The 14,823-nt window shown below is 32.3% G+C and overlaps 1 protein-coding gene across 2 annotated transcripts; it reads right to left on the reverse strand.

Moving 5' to 3' along the window:
• Positions 1-706: 706 nt before the first annotated feature.
• LOC105108534 (Pseudouridine synthase family protein) lies at positions 707-4,973 on the reverse strand. 2 transcript variants are annotated; one of them, XM_011002870.1, is made up of 12 exons: positions 4,574-4,973; positions 4,290-4,361; positions 3,994-4,131; positions 3,861-3,908; positions 3,680-3,760; positions 3,287-3,412; positions 3,066-3,167; positions 2,865-2,973; positions 1,897-1,943; positions 1,322-1,776; positions 888-1,267; positions 707-833 (listed from the first exon to the last, which is right to left on the reverse strand). In XM_011002870.1, the coding sequence occupies exons 1-10, from the start codon at positions 4,916-4,918 to the stop codon at positions 1,417-1,419; spliced, it is 1,428 nt and encodes a 475-aa protein (XP_011001172.1). In that variant the 5' UTR covers positions 4,919-4,973; the 3' UTR covers positions 707-833; positions 888-1,267; positions 1,322-1,416. The 2 variants fall into 2 exon arrangements, with proteins under 2 accessions (XP_011001172.1, XP_011001179.1); XM_011002877.1 differs by having other exon boundaries at positions 3,299-3,412; positions 4,574-4,967.
• Positions 4,974-14,823: the final 9,850 nt, after the last annotated feature.

Below are 14,823 nucleotides of genomic sequence, written 5' to 3' on the forward strand. Positions count from 1 at the left end.
GAAAGATTTTCTGCTCAAGGGATAGGCGTGGAAGAAAAGGACCTTTGTACATGACCAACTGTAAACCTCGTTGGGTTATATGAACTACAACGAGCAACCTTGTATAACAGGAAAGGAAGTTAGCTCAAGGGATAGGCGTGGAAGAAAAGGACTCTTGTACATGACCAACTGTAAACCTCTTTGGGTTTATATGAACTACAACGAGGAACCTTGTATAACAGGAAAGGAAGTTTGTAACATGATTTCAATTGGTGCTTTACAAAACCCTCATCATCCCAAAAACAGAACGATTTTCTCTTGAAGAGAGGTACCGTTTCATACACAGCTTGATTCTAAAAATTACAAATATTGCCAGAGGCTTATAACAGTTATTTTTTTTTTTTTAAAATTCAAACCAATTGCTTATGCTTATGCAATGCTTTAATTGGAGAGTCTGATTCCTAGAATTACTCCAGAACCAGGAAAGGATTTTCAATTTATAAATTATATAGTTAGGAACATGTCTCAGTGTGTTTGGCGATGCATCCGCGAGCACTTCAGCGAAGTGTCCGATGCATCTGCGACGTGCGACGTGTCTTTTGGCTGAAAAAATATTGATGCATTTTTGGATGCTTTTTGATGGTTTTAAATTTTTATTAGGAAGATGCCAAAAGGAACGAAAACAAAAGAAAAGGCATTTCAGCCAAAAACAATCTGCAAACGCTTAGCCAAAATCAAACATTATCTACCAGTATTTATTTAACTGCTGGCATCTCTTCGTCCATTGAATATTACTCTCCTCTCCTGCATCTATCAGAATATAACTCAAGAAATCTGACCTCAATGGCATTTTCCTAGTATTACTCTCCTCTCCTGCATCTATCAGAACATAACTCAAGAAATCTGACCTTGCTTTAATATCATTTGCATCCCAATCTGCAACAAGTTGGATAATTCTTTACAGAAATAAATGCATTCCCTGGTTGTCACAACCTGTCATTTCAGCAATCACCTCCTGCTGGCAACCAAACCAACTTCCCTTGCAAGAAAAACAATTCTCCCTGATATGATGTGCTGAATGCCTGACTCCTTGGCCAGACTACTTCCTTATCCCCACCAAAATCTGCTTTCAGCAGTAATAGGAGAGAGATGCATCTCATTAGGCTTTCCGTACATGTCACCAACTTCAGGAAAAGAAAGAAAGAAGGGAAACCCCGAATTAGAGATGACTGGTTCAACATCCATTCATCAAAGCTTGACGAGACAACCTACCGAGATGATTTTTTACCTCTTATCCATTCATCAAAGCTTGACGAGACAACCCACCGAGATGATTTTTTACCTCTCTCTCTCTCTCTCTCTCTCGCTCACTATTTGACCTCAAACGTTGGCAAATTATAGATGAAGATCCCAAAGCTTGCAAGATTCTTAACTGATTCATGGTCTCAAAATATCCCAACTTCTTTTCATATATGGAGGTAAAGGAGCATCAAATTTGAGGCTAGCCAATTGTGAGAAGTCATAATCTGAAGATAAGTGCACATCTTGCAAAGCTTTAGATACATCGGGTAAAACCATCTGTTTGCAGTGGAGATGAAGGCGGGGGTGCTTTTCAGAGATGCCACCACTATCCAAATCAAGGGCGAAAGGGAGTATTTTCTCACTTCGGGACTTTTCATTTGAGTTATCTTCAATATTGGACCATGGCAACTGTTTCCAATTCCTGTGAGCTTGCCATGCGTATTTATAGTCTCCAACTATTGGCGTCCCCAATACTTCAGCACAGTGTACACGGAGCTGTGATGGTGACCAGAAATGGTTGAAAGAAATCAGTGACATGGAAAACAAGCAGGAGTAAGAGGACAGAGGTACAGGCAGACATCAAAGATCAAGATATGTGTTGATTCTTCTTCATACCTGATGCTTTCTTCCAGTGAGAGGGGACAGTTCCAACCATGTGAAGCCTGCATTAAGCCACGTATTACGACTATGAACCAAAAATTACACGAACAACTTAAGAATGAGCACCCAGAAGATCCAAAACTCTCAAATAAATGTTCTATTGCAATTAACCCAAGGAAAATGGAGAAAACAACACAAGACATAAATGACTAAAAACAATCCAGGACAAGCACAAGAAACAGTAAGTGGAATTTTCTTTGGCTGGCAAGATTATGCTCTCATCAAATGCTTTAAAAGAGAGATACAATAAGTTCAGTGAATTTCTAGCAAACAAGGTCACGCTCTCCTCCTTGGTGTAACTCCTAAAAACCATCCTACATCTTTCTACAATTTCCAGCAAACAAACAGCACCACTAGCAGCAAAACGCTCACTAATACTCCCTAAACAACTTCCAACTTTCCACACGCACCTAATCAATCCTACAACAATTAACTACCAAAGTTTCAGCCTGAAACCCCCTAAAACACTGCCCGCATACCGTTCACAGCCGCCTAAAATTCAGAACCAGAACATCCATTAATTACACCTTCATTAAATGCTAGCATTAGAGATATATGGCTCTTAGACAAATTCAGCTAAAGAGATTTGCCCAGAGATCATGTTTAACTACATATTTGAGCAGAAAAGAAGATATTCATGAATGATTTCTATGTAAAATGATCAATTTGGATATCCATGAAATATCTAAATCAGGTTAAATGCATAAATGATTGGTAGCTTATTTAGCTGAACTTAACATCTAGTGGGTCTGTTTAAATCTTTTCACTAGCGAATTATCAATAGAAAAGAAAAAAACATGGGTGTCAATATAAATCTCATCTTCCTGACACATAACGTCATCAAGCTATATTGATACAAAACTAGACATATATTATTAAAAAATTCACATGTAATGGATGTGACAGAGAAGTTACGTGCTAACCATGAGATGATTCAATTACTCTGTACTGTGTAACTGCATGCTGAGAAGACAAGTTTTGTGAATTCTCAACCACTGTTATTCGATCAGATTTTCCATTGTCCACAACCACCTAGGAGCAATCAGAGCACAAAGATTTCAATATGATATTGAAAAAACCATAGGCTTCTGATTAATGGTGTTAAGCATTAAACTTATTCTAACCTTTCCCAATGGTGCTGAAATTAATCCCTTTTGACGTCTTGGAGAACCAATGACAAGTGCCCAGTATTTTCTTTGCAGGATTCTTCTTTTGTCACCCACATCCTTAAAAGAGAAGATAAATATTGTTAGCCTGAAACTGGGATGGACTTAGCAATTTTCCACTTCTAAAGGGCATTTATAGACTAAGATAAAAAGGAGAGTAGAGACAGGAAATGCAATACAGTAGACGATACATCATTTGATGCTGCAAGAGTTTTCTCCCGGAAGATGGCATGCAAAACTGTCGCACTTGTTTGTGTCCTTCCCATCACCAAGATACCACTGCAATCTCTGTCAAGTCTATGAACCTGATAAAAGGGGAGAGCACTCTGCTTAGCTAACTGCTACAAGGAAATGAGGACCCCTAACTTTTACACAGAAAAAAATACCCCACTAAATATGTCATTTTTACTCCATGCTGCTTTCTGGGAAATTGCCTCAGATCAGTTACATGAAATATTCAATAGCTTTTATGATGGCCACAAGGCATATTTTTAGCAAGTAGGGTGTACCTCTACAAGAAGTGGTTCTGGAGTAACTGAAATTAAACAGCATGAATTCGTCCAGAAACTCACCAGCCGAGGGGGTTCTGAGTAGTCAGAACTAAAGCAACTAGCTGACAATTCATCTAAACTTCTTTTGATGCCAATGCCACCCTGTCCAAAGTAATTTAAGACAGACAAAGTTTAAGTTTTGCCGCTACTGATCCGACACAACATAAAGAGGCCCTGGAAGAGCAGACATTCTCTAGGTCACCTGAACAGGCATTCCGGGAGGTTTATTGACAACAATGATTGCATCATCCTAACAACAAAAAAGCGCGTTGGGTCCACATTTAAAAATAAGAAGCATATGTTTTTGACAAAACAGCAGAATTTATGTCAATAACCTTATACAGCTCAAGGCCACGAATAAAGTTTGTTTCTTCTTCACTGCAATGACAGTCTTGTTTCTCAGCAGGTAACGCTTTGACACTAATAGGAAGAAAAATTCTATCTCCTACATCCATCGAATCCTTAGCTGCCACCTTTCAGTAATTTCAAATATCAAAGACAGCAATCATAACAAAACAACACAAAAACAAACAATTCTTTTAATGCATTCCTAAAATGAAAATCAAACAGTTCTAATAATGAGAAATGCTATTTTAAAAATTTAATCAAATCCACTAGGGTAATTTCTGACTCTTTTAAGCCGATGTTCCTGTCCTTGATCACCAAGATTACAACTTTCCATGACAGAGGACTCTCTTCGTACCTGTAACCACACACACCATGACAAATCAGTCATCCTCAGCCTTTTATTTAAGTTGTTTCAAATTACAATTCAGTTTCAGTAACAAAGACCTTTCTGGAAAAAAATTTACAACATTTCAGCTGATTGAAACTTTAAGTCCACAGCCATTGTTTTTTAAGGTCGAGTTCTTGGGGGGGGGGGGTATTAAGAGCTCAAGAAAGAAAACCTCAGACCTGTCTTAAGCGAAACAGCTTTTGTACAAGGTTTCTAGGAAGTTCAGGGCAACAACGAAGAACCCACTTAAGCGCTGTCGTTTCGGAAGCTGATTTTGCGGGGATTCTTGTAGAAAGCGCTTTTCCCAAAACGCTGCCATTGATAGTCGAAGTGTAAGGAGGTAAAGTGAACCATTTCCCTCTCTTGTCATTCTCATAATGATTTTGGCCTTTGGTGCTGGTGTTGTACTGAGATTGGAGTACGCGGACTGTTGAGATGTACGGTGTGGTTGCACAGAGCGAGGAGATTGACCGTGATGGTTGGAGGAGGACACGGCCGAGGAGCGTGGGGTACACCATCATCATGCGAATTCGTGGTTTTTGGTGGTTTGATTGTTGGAGGGGAGAGGAAGGGTTTTAATATACAAATGGGCTTGGGCTTTGTTGATTCTTTTTACAAAACTGGTCTAAGCCTTATAAGGATCCAGAAACACCCACCAGAACTACATAAGGATTAAGAGTTAACATTTTAAGAGCCCATTTGTCTTGTGGCAGCAACCATTGCACTCTGATCCTCTCTTCTTCTTTTTAAAATTTTTTTAATTTGTTTATCATTAAAAAAATAAATTAATAAAAAATAATTTTTAATCAATGAAAAATATTTTTTAATTAACAAAAAAATATTTTTCAGTTAAAGAAAAATTTAACTTAATTTTCAAAAAAATATTTTTCTTTTTGACTCTTTATTTTTTCAAAAAGCGATTTATAGAAAATCACTTTCCAAATTTTTTTATATTTATTTGTTATTAGAAAAGTTGGTCAATTGGAAAAACACTTTCTAGTTAAAGAAAAATTTGGTTTAATTTTCAGAAAAGTATTTTCCTGAAAAATTTCAGCAGAAAACACTTTCTAGAAATTATGATTAATTTTTATATTAATTTTGGTTCTTATTTTTATTGTTGTTATTTGCTTTTCTTTTATTAATTTTTTACTAAACTTTTTTATCTATTAAATTTGATTTTCATTCTTTTGATTGCTATTTATTTTATTTGAAATACTTTATGAAATATTAACTATTATTATTTTAATTTCTTCATCTTTTTTTTTTAGATTTGGTCTTTATTATTTTAATTATTATTTATTTTATTTGAGATAACTTATGAAATTATATTTTTTTCAATTTTATTATTATTCAACTGTTTAATTTGTAAGATTTGTTTCTTATTATTTTAATAAATTAAAAAAAATAAAATATTAATAAATTATTTTCCAATTCATTTTCCATAACATAACAAAATACTGGAAAATATTTCCTTATTCATTTTTCATAACACTACCAAACATCAGAAAATAATTTACTCTCTTGAAATTCACTTAAAAAAATAACTTTCCTGCAAACAAACAAAGCCTTAAAATAAATAAATTTATCATCAACTAGTTTTCAGGTATTTTATTAAGAAGAAATTTTAAGGTTCCTAGTTACTTTAGATTTTATATTTTTTTCAGTTTTTCATTTTTTTCAAATAATTTACTATGTTTTTTTTATGGCAAGATTTTTTCTCCTAATTTTTTTTTAAATTTAAATTAGAAAAATAATATAAAAAGTAAATTACATCCAAAACCTCTAAATATTTCTAATGACTCCATTGATAAAACTTTTATCTTAAGAATCCTTTCACCAAGTGAATTACATTGGTGTTTGCATAGTGGTTTTTGAAAATTTAAATTTTTTATTTTATTTTTTTATATTTTTAAATTATTTTAATATATTAATATAAAAAATAATATTAAAAAATCAAACATTCCAAATCAAGACCGGGGATTAACGGTTCAATGAACTCAAATTGGAAGTTTCTTTATCAGTCGAAAAAGTCTCTCCACGTGGGTAGATTGATGGTTTTCTGTTTATTAATGCATGAGAGTTCTCCATCGACGAGCCTATTGGATCATCCAGGGGGCGTGTCCGCCATCTGCCACTTGCATGCCTGCTCTGGCTTGCTTTGTCCTTTTCTGATGCTGAAATGATGAGCGGGTGCCCAGCCAATGTTCGGAAACTATAATTTTTAAAGATTTAATTTTTTATTTAAAAATTATTTTTTAATATATTTTGAATTATTTTAACACTGATTTCAACAAAAATTAAAAAATTAAAAAAATGTTTTAATACATTTTAATATAAAAATATTTTAAAAAATAATTGTAATCAGACTTCTTATCTCTGACCACAAATATTATAAAACAACCGTATCCCATCTTATTTTCCCATAATTAGGCCCTTGAATTAATGGAGAAACAAAGACCTCAGTAAATTTAAAAGATAAAAGAAATAAAATGTGTAAATATATTATCGTGGAAAAACATTATTTCCTTTAAAGGACGCAGGATAATTAACATCTCAGAATATCGTTCCACGTAACATTACTTGAACCGAGAAAGAAAATCTTACGGCGCTCTAGTAATGGCTAGCTGTTCACTTCTGCCGAGAAGTAAGAAAAGCATGCAGCATCCAATCTTACGAAGATCAGAATTTCTAAACATGTAATAAGAAGATTGTACATCCAATTTAAAGCAAACAGATTTGAAAAAACAATAACAAGATCGGCAATGTTGCTAGACGCTAGTAGTGCATGCCTATAGAGTGTTTGTGTCCTACGCCGGGGCTCGGACCGGAGTATTTCATCGGTCCAAGAAGTTGAGCATTTCCTGATCTGTGGCCTGGACCGCCTGGGCTTGGCCCGGATTGCTTAATGCCTCGAGGGGCTAATTTAGTGAAGGAATACTCCACTGTCTTGAAAGAGCTAGCCACATTCAGATGCCGAGCTTCAGATTGGGAAAGAACAATGCTCAAGCAGAGGAGTAGAAGAACAACAAAACAAAGAGATCTTAGTTCTCTAGCCATCTTTAAGTGATACATATATAAACCTCAAGATTCAAATGTTAATAATGCTTGTAGAAGTGGCGACGCACGGAAACTTGGAGTCGAGTTGTATATAGAAAACTGAAAGCAGGTGTGCTTTTATAGCATTGAAGATAAGCCAGGTCCTCCTTGCTCTAAAGTACGATCCCATGTGATTTTTTCTCTCTTTCCTTTCAACTGCCACAAAACAATTAAAGAATTTTGAAGAATCCAAGATGGTCGTGGATTTAGGAGGCCACAGGGAGGAATGTAGTTAGTCCATCTTCAAAGGTACCGTATTATATATATATAACTTGTGAATTTGCCAATTTTCAACAGAAAGCAAAGGAAATGTCAATTTTCTTGGCTGGCCGATAACATGTTTGCAATCTCAAGCCTTCCGGTGGGGGACCAAACCAATGCAAAAGGTGACGACCGGTTCCTTTCACATCTTTTTTGGGCACGTAAATTCTCCAAATCGTCTGTCTTTTTCTAATAATCTTTCTTCTCTAGGATCATTTTCATAATGAGCTGTGCTGATATATAATTTTTCAATGAGCAGTACTTACTTTCATTAAGTTTCTGGATTTCGAAAAGGTGTTTTTCTCCAAACCCTTGGTGTAATTAATTCCATAGTTAATTTATATTTTTTTAATTAATGTAAATGTTCTTGTTAATTTATGTATATTTCTTTTTAATAATTTTAAATTTCATAGAACCGAAATTAATAACATCAGTAAACAAACTCATAATCCGACTAATTAATTTATATTTCTTACTTTGTTTCGTGTACCAATTCTAAAATAAAGCGGCAGCATGTTTAAAGCCCTTTTGGGATAATCAAACCATTTTTTACCACACGCAACCATGCTTCTTGTTTTAAGCTGCCCGTGAGCTCCATTAGCAAGATTTTCTTTATCATTACGAAAAACACAACATCATCATACCTTGGTTTTGCTATCAAATTAACTCCACTGAGTAGGGACATTAGAAACTAATTATTTGCTTGTTTCTCGTGCTAAGTGACAGAGTTTTAGAATTCCATATCTTGCGTTTGGCCCCAAGAAGATTAAATGACAAAGAAAAAACTATCACTAGTTTCATTACACAAGATATGGATATATTAGTTTTTCTTTCTCCATCAACATGGAAGTTTGTCTAAGATTGCTACACCAGGGGCTGGCAATTGTTTGATGTCCTGATTTCCATTGTAAGAGATATGTGGTGGGCTCTCACCCAATTCATTGAAATTCGAATCCAAGTTAGGTCACGAAGCACACCTTTGTTAAATCATGCAAAATCATAGTGAGCTCAAAATTTGATAGGATAGGATCATATGAAGGGAGTTGACAAAGCATCATTAGCATCTGCACAGCCGCCCGGCAGTTAAAGTTGTAAATTCCAGCTCAAAATTTAACAAGGTGTGTTTATTTTTGCAGCCTAATCTCTTTTGAAAGTATTTTTAAAATTGTTTTTTATTTATTAATATTTTTAGATTTTTTTTAATAATTGCTTGGATTTGTAGCAGCTTATAATACATCCAAATATGATTTGTTTAATAAGCAAACTGAATCTGATATTTATATATTTAAATTGTGTTTTTTAATTGTAGATTTATATTTGAAATCTAACGGATCCAGATTCTAATATCTATCAAACTTTTTTTCTTTAATTTTCAAAGAAAATTATTGGCAACATTCAAAATAAGCTTTGATGTAAAATAATTTTCAATCACCATATATATAAGAAAAAAAAAACATTTTCATATGTCAATTTTTTTTAAATATATAAGAAAAAAAAAACATTTTCATAATATTTTCATATGTCAATTTTTTTTAAATAAAAATATCTCACCATTAAAAATTATATTAAATAATTTATAAAAAAATATATTAATAGTAAATCATAATTTATATTAGGCAAGAAGTGCGATAAAGCTAAAATATAATCCCGGTGCAACGAGCAGCCGCCTCCTGATGCCCTGCGAGGTTTTTAAAACTAAAAATAAGAAAACCCATATATTGTTCGAACCATAATTGACATATAGGCATGGTTCTTAAGCTTCCTCCTCGCTAGAAAAAGAAGGGGGGGAAAACACTGCCTGCCCACTTATTCTCCCCGATGACTCGGAGCTTTAATTTAAAAAGTGAAATAATTCCAAGATGTTTTGTGGCAGTATCTAACAATCTCAATTCGACCCCCAAATATCATGTGATTCTCAATTGAATCCTCAGATAAGAATAGTTGCAATTACCCAATCAACCTTTTCTAATAAATTCATGAAAAAAATAGCATTGTCTTAAGACAAATAGATCCTCATTTTAGTTTGTCTTCAAAGACATCTGTATACCCAATAGACAGATGACCCAATTAGGAATTGCATAGCTAGGAGGCCCCATTGAGCATTGTGTTGTAGTTAGAGGATAAATGTGTGTTTTGCCCTTTTTCATCAGATAAAAATAGCAATTAACTTTATTAAATGCACATTAATTAATTTGATTTTCATGATCAGGATCCGGCATGTTATAGGTGTAATATATATAGACAATTATCAAAGATTCATCTCCTTAAAACGTATTTATAGAGAACAATAAATCTGGACGTAACCCGCTGGAAATAATTCAGTCCCAGGGCCAGGAACATCCCCCCCTCCCCCCCTCCCCCCCTTCTGTCTGCAAAGCATCGCTGTCGTCCAAACTTTCTGCTGCTCATGGTATAAAACCTGTAGTTTTTTAGGCAGTTTGCATATGGTTCCAAGTTGACCACTTACAAAGGCACGTGCGAGGAGGATGAATTACAATGCCACAGAAGAAAGCACTGTCATGGTGGCTTTACCTTTTTTTTTTTTTTTTTTATTCCATGATAAAAAATATTTTAAAAAAATTGACAATTTTTTAATGTTTTTACTGGTGTATTTTTTTTTTATAAAAAAACCAATGTTTTTACTGGTGTATTTTTTTTTTAAAAAAATCTCACTGGAATATCAGTTTTAAAATTTGGATAAGGAGAGAAGGAAGGAAATGTCTTCTACTAATTAGCTAGCTTTTATAAATGCCTTTCCCAGTTAAAAAAAAGGTCCACCGTCTAAATCTTTCGGAACATTTCGTTTTCGGCTTAGAAATTAAGAAGTTTACTCAGAGAAGTATGCGATTATTTAGTCTTAGCTAGCTTGCTTCTTTTTCTGGAACTTCCGTCAATTGTTTCCCCACGTACTAAAGGATAATTGTCAGCAATCTTATCAAGATACCACTACAAATATATATTTCGTAGTTCTTGATTTTTCTAATTAGGGTTTCAACTCTCCATTTATCTTGTTTTGGTCCTCGGACTTGACATTTTAGTAATGAACAAGCTAGCATTCATGGTGCAAGCCAACTCAATTATACGGCAAACTAATTGTTTGTTGTCTTAAGCAATTTGTTTAAAAATCACGCTAGCCCAAAACATGATCAATGAGCCACGCAGAATCCGATACGTCCCCCCAAATCAACCAGGAAAGCAAAGTAATTTGAAAACTTTCTTCCCCGTCAGCTATAATGTCTAATTAAAATATCCAACAACAGTCTTGATAGCCTAAAGTCTTGACTAAACTAAAAAAATTCAGGTAATCCTAGAGTGAGTTTTCAAAAGAAGATAGCTGACTAATGTTTTCCTACTTTGGCGGTCACGGGAAAGCTCCTAAAAGTCGGTAGAAAATGGGAAAGAAAACAAAAGAATTTAGCTACTACTACAAGTCTTGATCTCTCACTAGATGCCATGTTGTGCAATAATACAATGCTGTGGGATTGTAAAATATGTATTGCTGTGAATTTGTAAAAAAAAAAAAATTATATAAAAAAATTATTGTAATTCATAATATTTTTAATGAAAAAATTACAAAAAAAAAATTATATAAAAAAATTATTGTACTTCATAATATTTTCAATGAAAAAATTACAAAGCTAAATTCTTAATTAATTTAATATTAAAAAAATAAAATTAACAAAAATTTTTTTAGGAGCAATCATAAAAAAAGGAAGGAAAAAAAATCATATAAAGAAACACTGTAAAAATTTATAGTGTTTCATGAGAAAATATACAATTGTAATTCTTAACAATTTAATATTAAAAATAATAAAATTAATAAAGATAATTTAAAAATATCATAAAAAATAATGCGGGGAAACACTATAACAATCTATAGTATTTTTTTTTAAAAGTACAAAGTTAAATTCTTAACCAGCTCAATATGAAAAAAATAAAATTAATAAAGTTAATTCTGAAAAAAAAACTTTGTAAGGAAACATTATAGCAATTTACAGTGTTTTAAAAGAAAAAAATTATAAAGTTAAATTCTTAATCAGCTCTATATTAAAAAAATAAAATCAACAAAAAAAATTCTGAAAAAACACAAAAAAATAAAAATAAAAATAAAAAAGAAGATAATTTTGAGAAAAAAACAAAAAGAAAATGAAAAAAATGGAAAGAAAAACATGCGGGGGAAGTTAAAACTAAATTCTCAATCAGTTCAATATTAAAAAAAAATCAATAAAGATAATTTAAAAAAAACATGTGAAAAAACACTGTAGTAAAACAAAAACTATATGGGGAAACATTGTAACAATTCACAATGTTTTAAAGAAAAAATTTACGAAGCAAAATTCTCAAGCAGCTCAATGTAAAAAAATAAAATTAACAAAGGCTATTTTAAAAAATAATCATGTAAGAAAAAATTATAATAATTCATAATATTTAAAATAAAAAATTACAATACTAAATTTTTAACTAGTTTAATATTAAAAAAACTAACAAATATAATTTAAAAAAATATAAAAAATAAAAGAAGAAGACAACCTTGAAAAAAGAAAAGGAAAAAAACATGTAAAACTCAAAAATATATGGGTGAAAAATGAAAAAAAATGTGGGGAAAAAAAGACTCAAAAATATATGGGTGAAAAATGAAAACAAATGTGGGGAAAAAAAGAAAAAAAAAAGAAAAATAAATGACAACAGTAAAATAGAAATCTAAACAGAAAGAAAAAAACACGTGTAAAAAGCTACAGTAGTTTACTATACATTTTAGAGTACTTGTTAATAATAGTGTCGTTGTACAAGGTAAAATCGTTGTACAAATCCTTAGATTCATGTTGGTCCCACCACATTACTTGTATGATCCTAGTTTATCGATCCATGTCACTACTTGTACTTTTCTCATGTCAGTCGCTTTTAAAAACCAGTATCTTAGTGGTTGCCAGATTTTTACTGTTGAAAACTGCTGGTGCGATCAGAGAATTCAATCCAAAATTCCCAGGCTAGGTGCAAATCGAATTGCCCATCGCCCTCTTACTTTCTTTAACCAAAACTTAACTCGCACTTCTTTCGAGCTCACGGTCAGTTCCATGTTTCGATTCCCGTTAATGTTACCGCTTGTCCATTCTTCGAAATCGTTCTCTTTGCTTTAAGTATTTGCCAATCTGATTGGAAATTTCTCTTCCCGAAGATCAGCCAAGATGGTACCCTATACTACGAACCAAAGGTGGCCTGGCGGCACATGATCAATAATTCAAATTATCACATGCTTTCGAATAGTGATGCACAACCTTTTCAGTCAAATCATCTCCCAAACTAACTTAAAGAGCTCAAACTACTAATTTTCAAGCCCTATAAATGGAACTCCAGCATATAACCTGCCATTCATTGTCAAAGCACACAGCACATAGCACATAGCCAGGGAAACATATTTCGGAGGCATATAATTAAACCATAAGGTTCAAAAACGTATGTGTCAAGCATGGGGAGAGAACAAAAACCTGTAACCCTCTTCTCTCTTCTTCTTCTTCTTGGTTCTCTCTTGATAATCACCATGGGTATCGGCACAGAAGCTCGGCCTTTCAGTGGTTCAAGGCTGAATAAAGATGTTGATGCTGGAGGGATTAAAGGTCTTATTGGAGGATTTTCTCTCCAAGCAGTGAAGAAGTCAGGGCCGAGCCCAGGTATTGGTCATAAATACGAAGACTTTCAAACTCAAGCCGAGGCTACAAAGTCTGGTCCGAGTTCTGAGGGACACAAGCACGTTATTAATGGCAATAAACCATAACAACATTTTACGTACCTAGCCAATGGGATGAAGATCTTCAATTTTTTTTTAGGATAAATAGGGAGGAGAGAAGATCATATTATCAATTTCTTCTTCGTTTTTCGGTACAGTAGTTTTCACATATTGTTTTTGTATTTTTTAACATTTACTTATGACATGTAATTAAGATAATTAATTAACCAAGTAAATTTGATTTTAATGAGAGGAACTCGAACTTTTCAGTGAAGTGTATTGCTTCTACATCAGGGTGTGCTGCTGCGTGGGTATGGATGGCACGAACACGAGCTGATGCAACTGAAATTTGAGAATACAAACACCGAAACACGAAGTGGTCAAATTTTTGTCCTAACAATTCTTCTATTTTAATCGTCTTTACTTTTCTTCTCAATTAGTACACTTTCCAACAATTTATTTAGCAACGTTTGGCGAAATGAGTTTATTTGTTTTTAAGATAATTCTTATGATCTTGATTTTAAAAAAATATAGTTAGATATAGTTAGTTAGATTTAATTACATATTTGATAAAAATTATGGTTGAGATTTATATATATATATAAAATATATATAAAGTATTTTTTAGGAGAGACAATAGAAAACATATAATTGAAAATTGATGAACAACAAAAAAAATCAAGTAATTTAGAAACAAATATCTTGAGTTAAATAATCACTCAATCAATCAATTTAATAATTTTATATCTTTTTTTAATCAAAATGGTAAATAACTTATATTTGATAGGTCAATATAACTTATGGTTAATTCTTATAAATTTTTTTTTGATAAATATAAAGAATCTCAAATAATTGAATAAATATTCATTTAAAGAGAAAAAATATAATAATATTTTAAAGTGAAGTACTATCAAATATACGTAGTAAAGAATAAAAATTATGAACCTTTACTTTAAAAGATTCATGATATATTTATAATCTGAGTATTATTTTTTTTTTGTGAAAATAAAGGGTTTTTTTTATTGTTTTTTTTTTTTTTTTGTGAAAATAAAGGATTGTAATGTAATTTTATTTTTATAATATTTTGAGCTGTATTACATTTATTTTATATAACAAAAAAATAAATGATAGATTATAAAAAAACTTTAATATACATAGTAGTATTGATGAAGTATAAATGTATTTAATTAAATTTATTTATTAATAAATATTTTTTCTAAAAACTTTTAAAAGTAAAAAATTATAAAATCAATGACATTAAATTTAGATATTATATTTAAATTAATGAGAGTAGCAAATTCAGATATGCCCAGGTGCGAGGACAAAAATTCGCAGGCTATACACCCT

This window comes from Populus euphratica, unplaced genomic scaffold (assembly GCF_000495115.2).
Source record: "Populus euphratica unplaced genomic scaffold, PopEup_1.0 scaffold3.1, whole genome shotgun sequence".
NCBI classification, from domain to species: Eukaryota; Viridiplantae; Streptophyta; class Magnoliopsida; order Malpighiales; family Salicaceae; genus Populus; species Populus euphratica.

Bases quoted from the DNA above. Each gene is read 5' to 3' on its own strand.
- LOC105108534 (XM_011002870.1), bottom strand. From the start codon at position 4,918: ATGATGATGGTGTACCCCACGCTCCTCGGCCGTGTCCTCCTCCAACCA. The intron at 3,909-3,993 runs GTTATTGACATA...TTTTGTTGTTAG, and splicing joins GTGGCCTTGAGCTGTATAAG to GATGATGCAATCATTGTTGT. The intron at 3,761-3,860 runs GTGACCTAGAGA...TACTTTGGACAG, and splicing joins CTCCCGGAATGCCTGTTCAG to GGTGGCATTGGCATCAAAAG.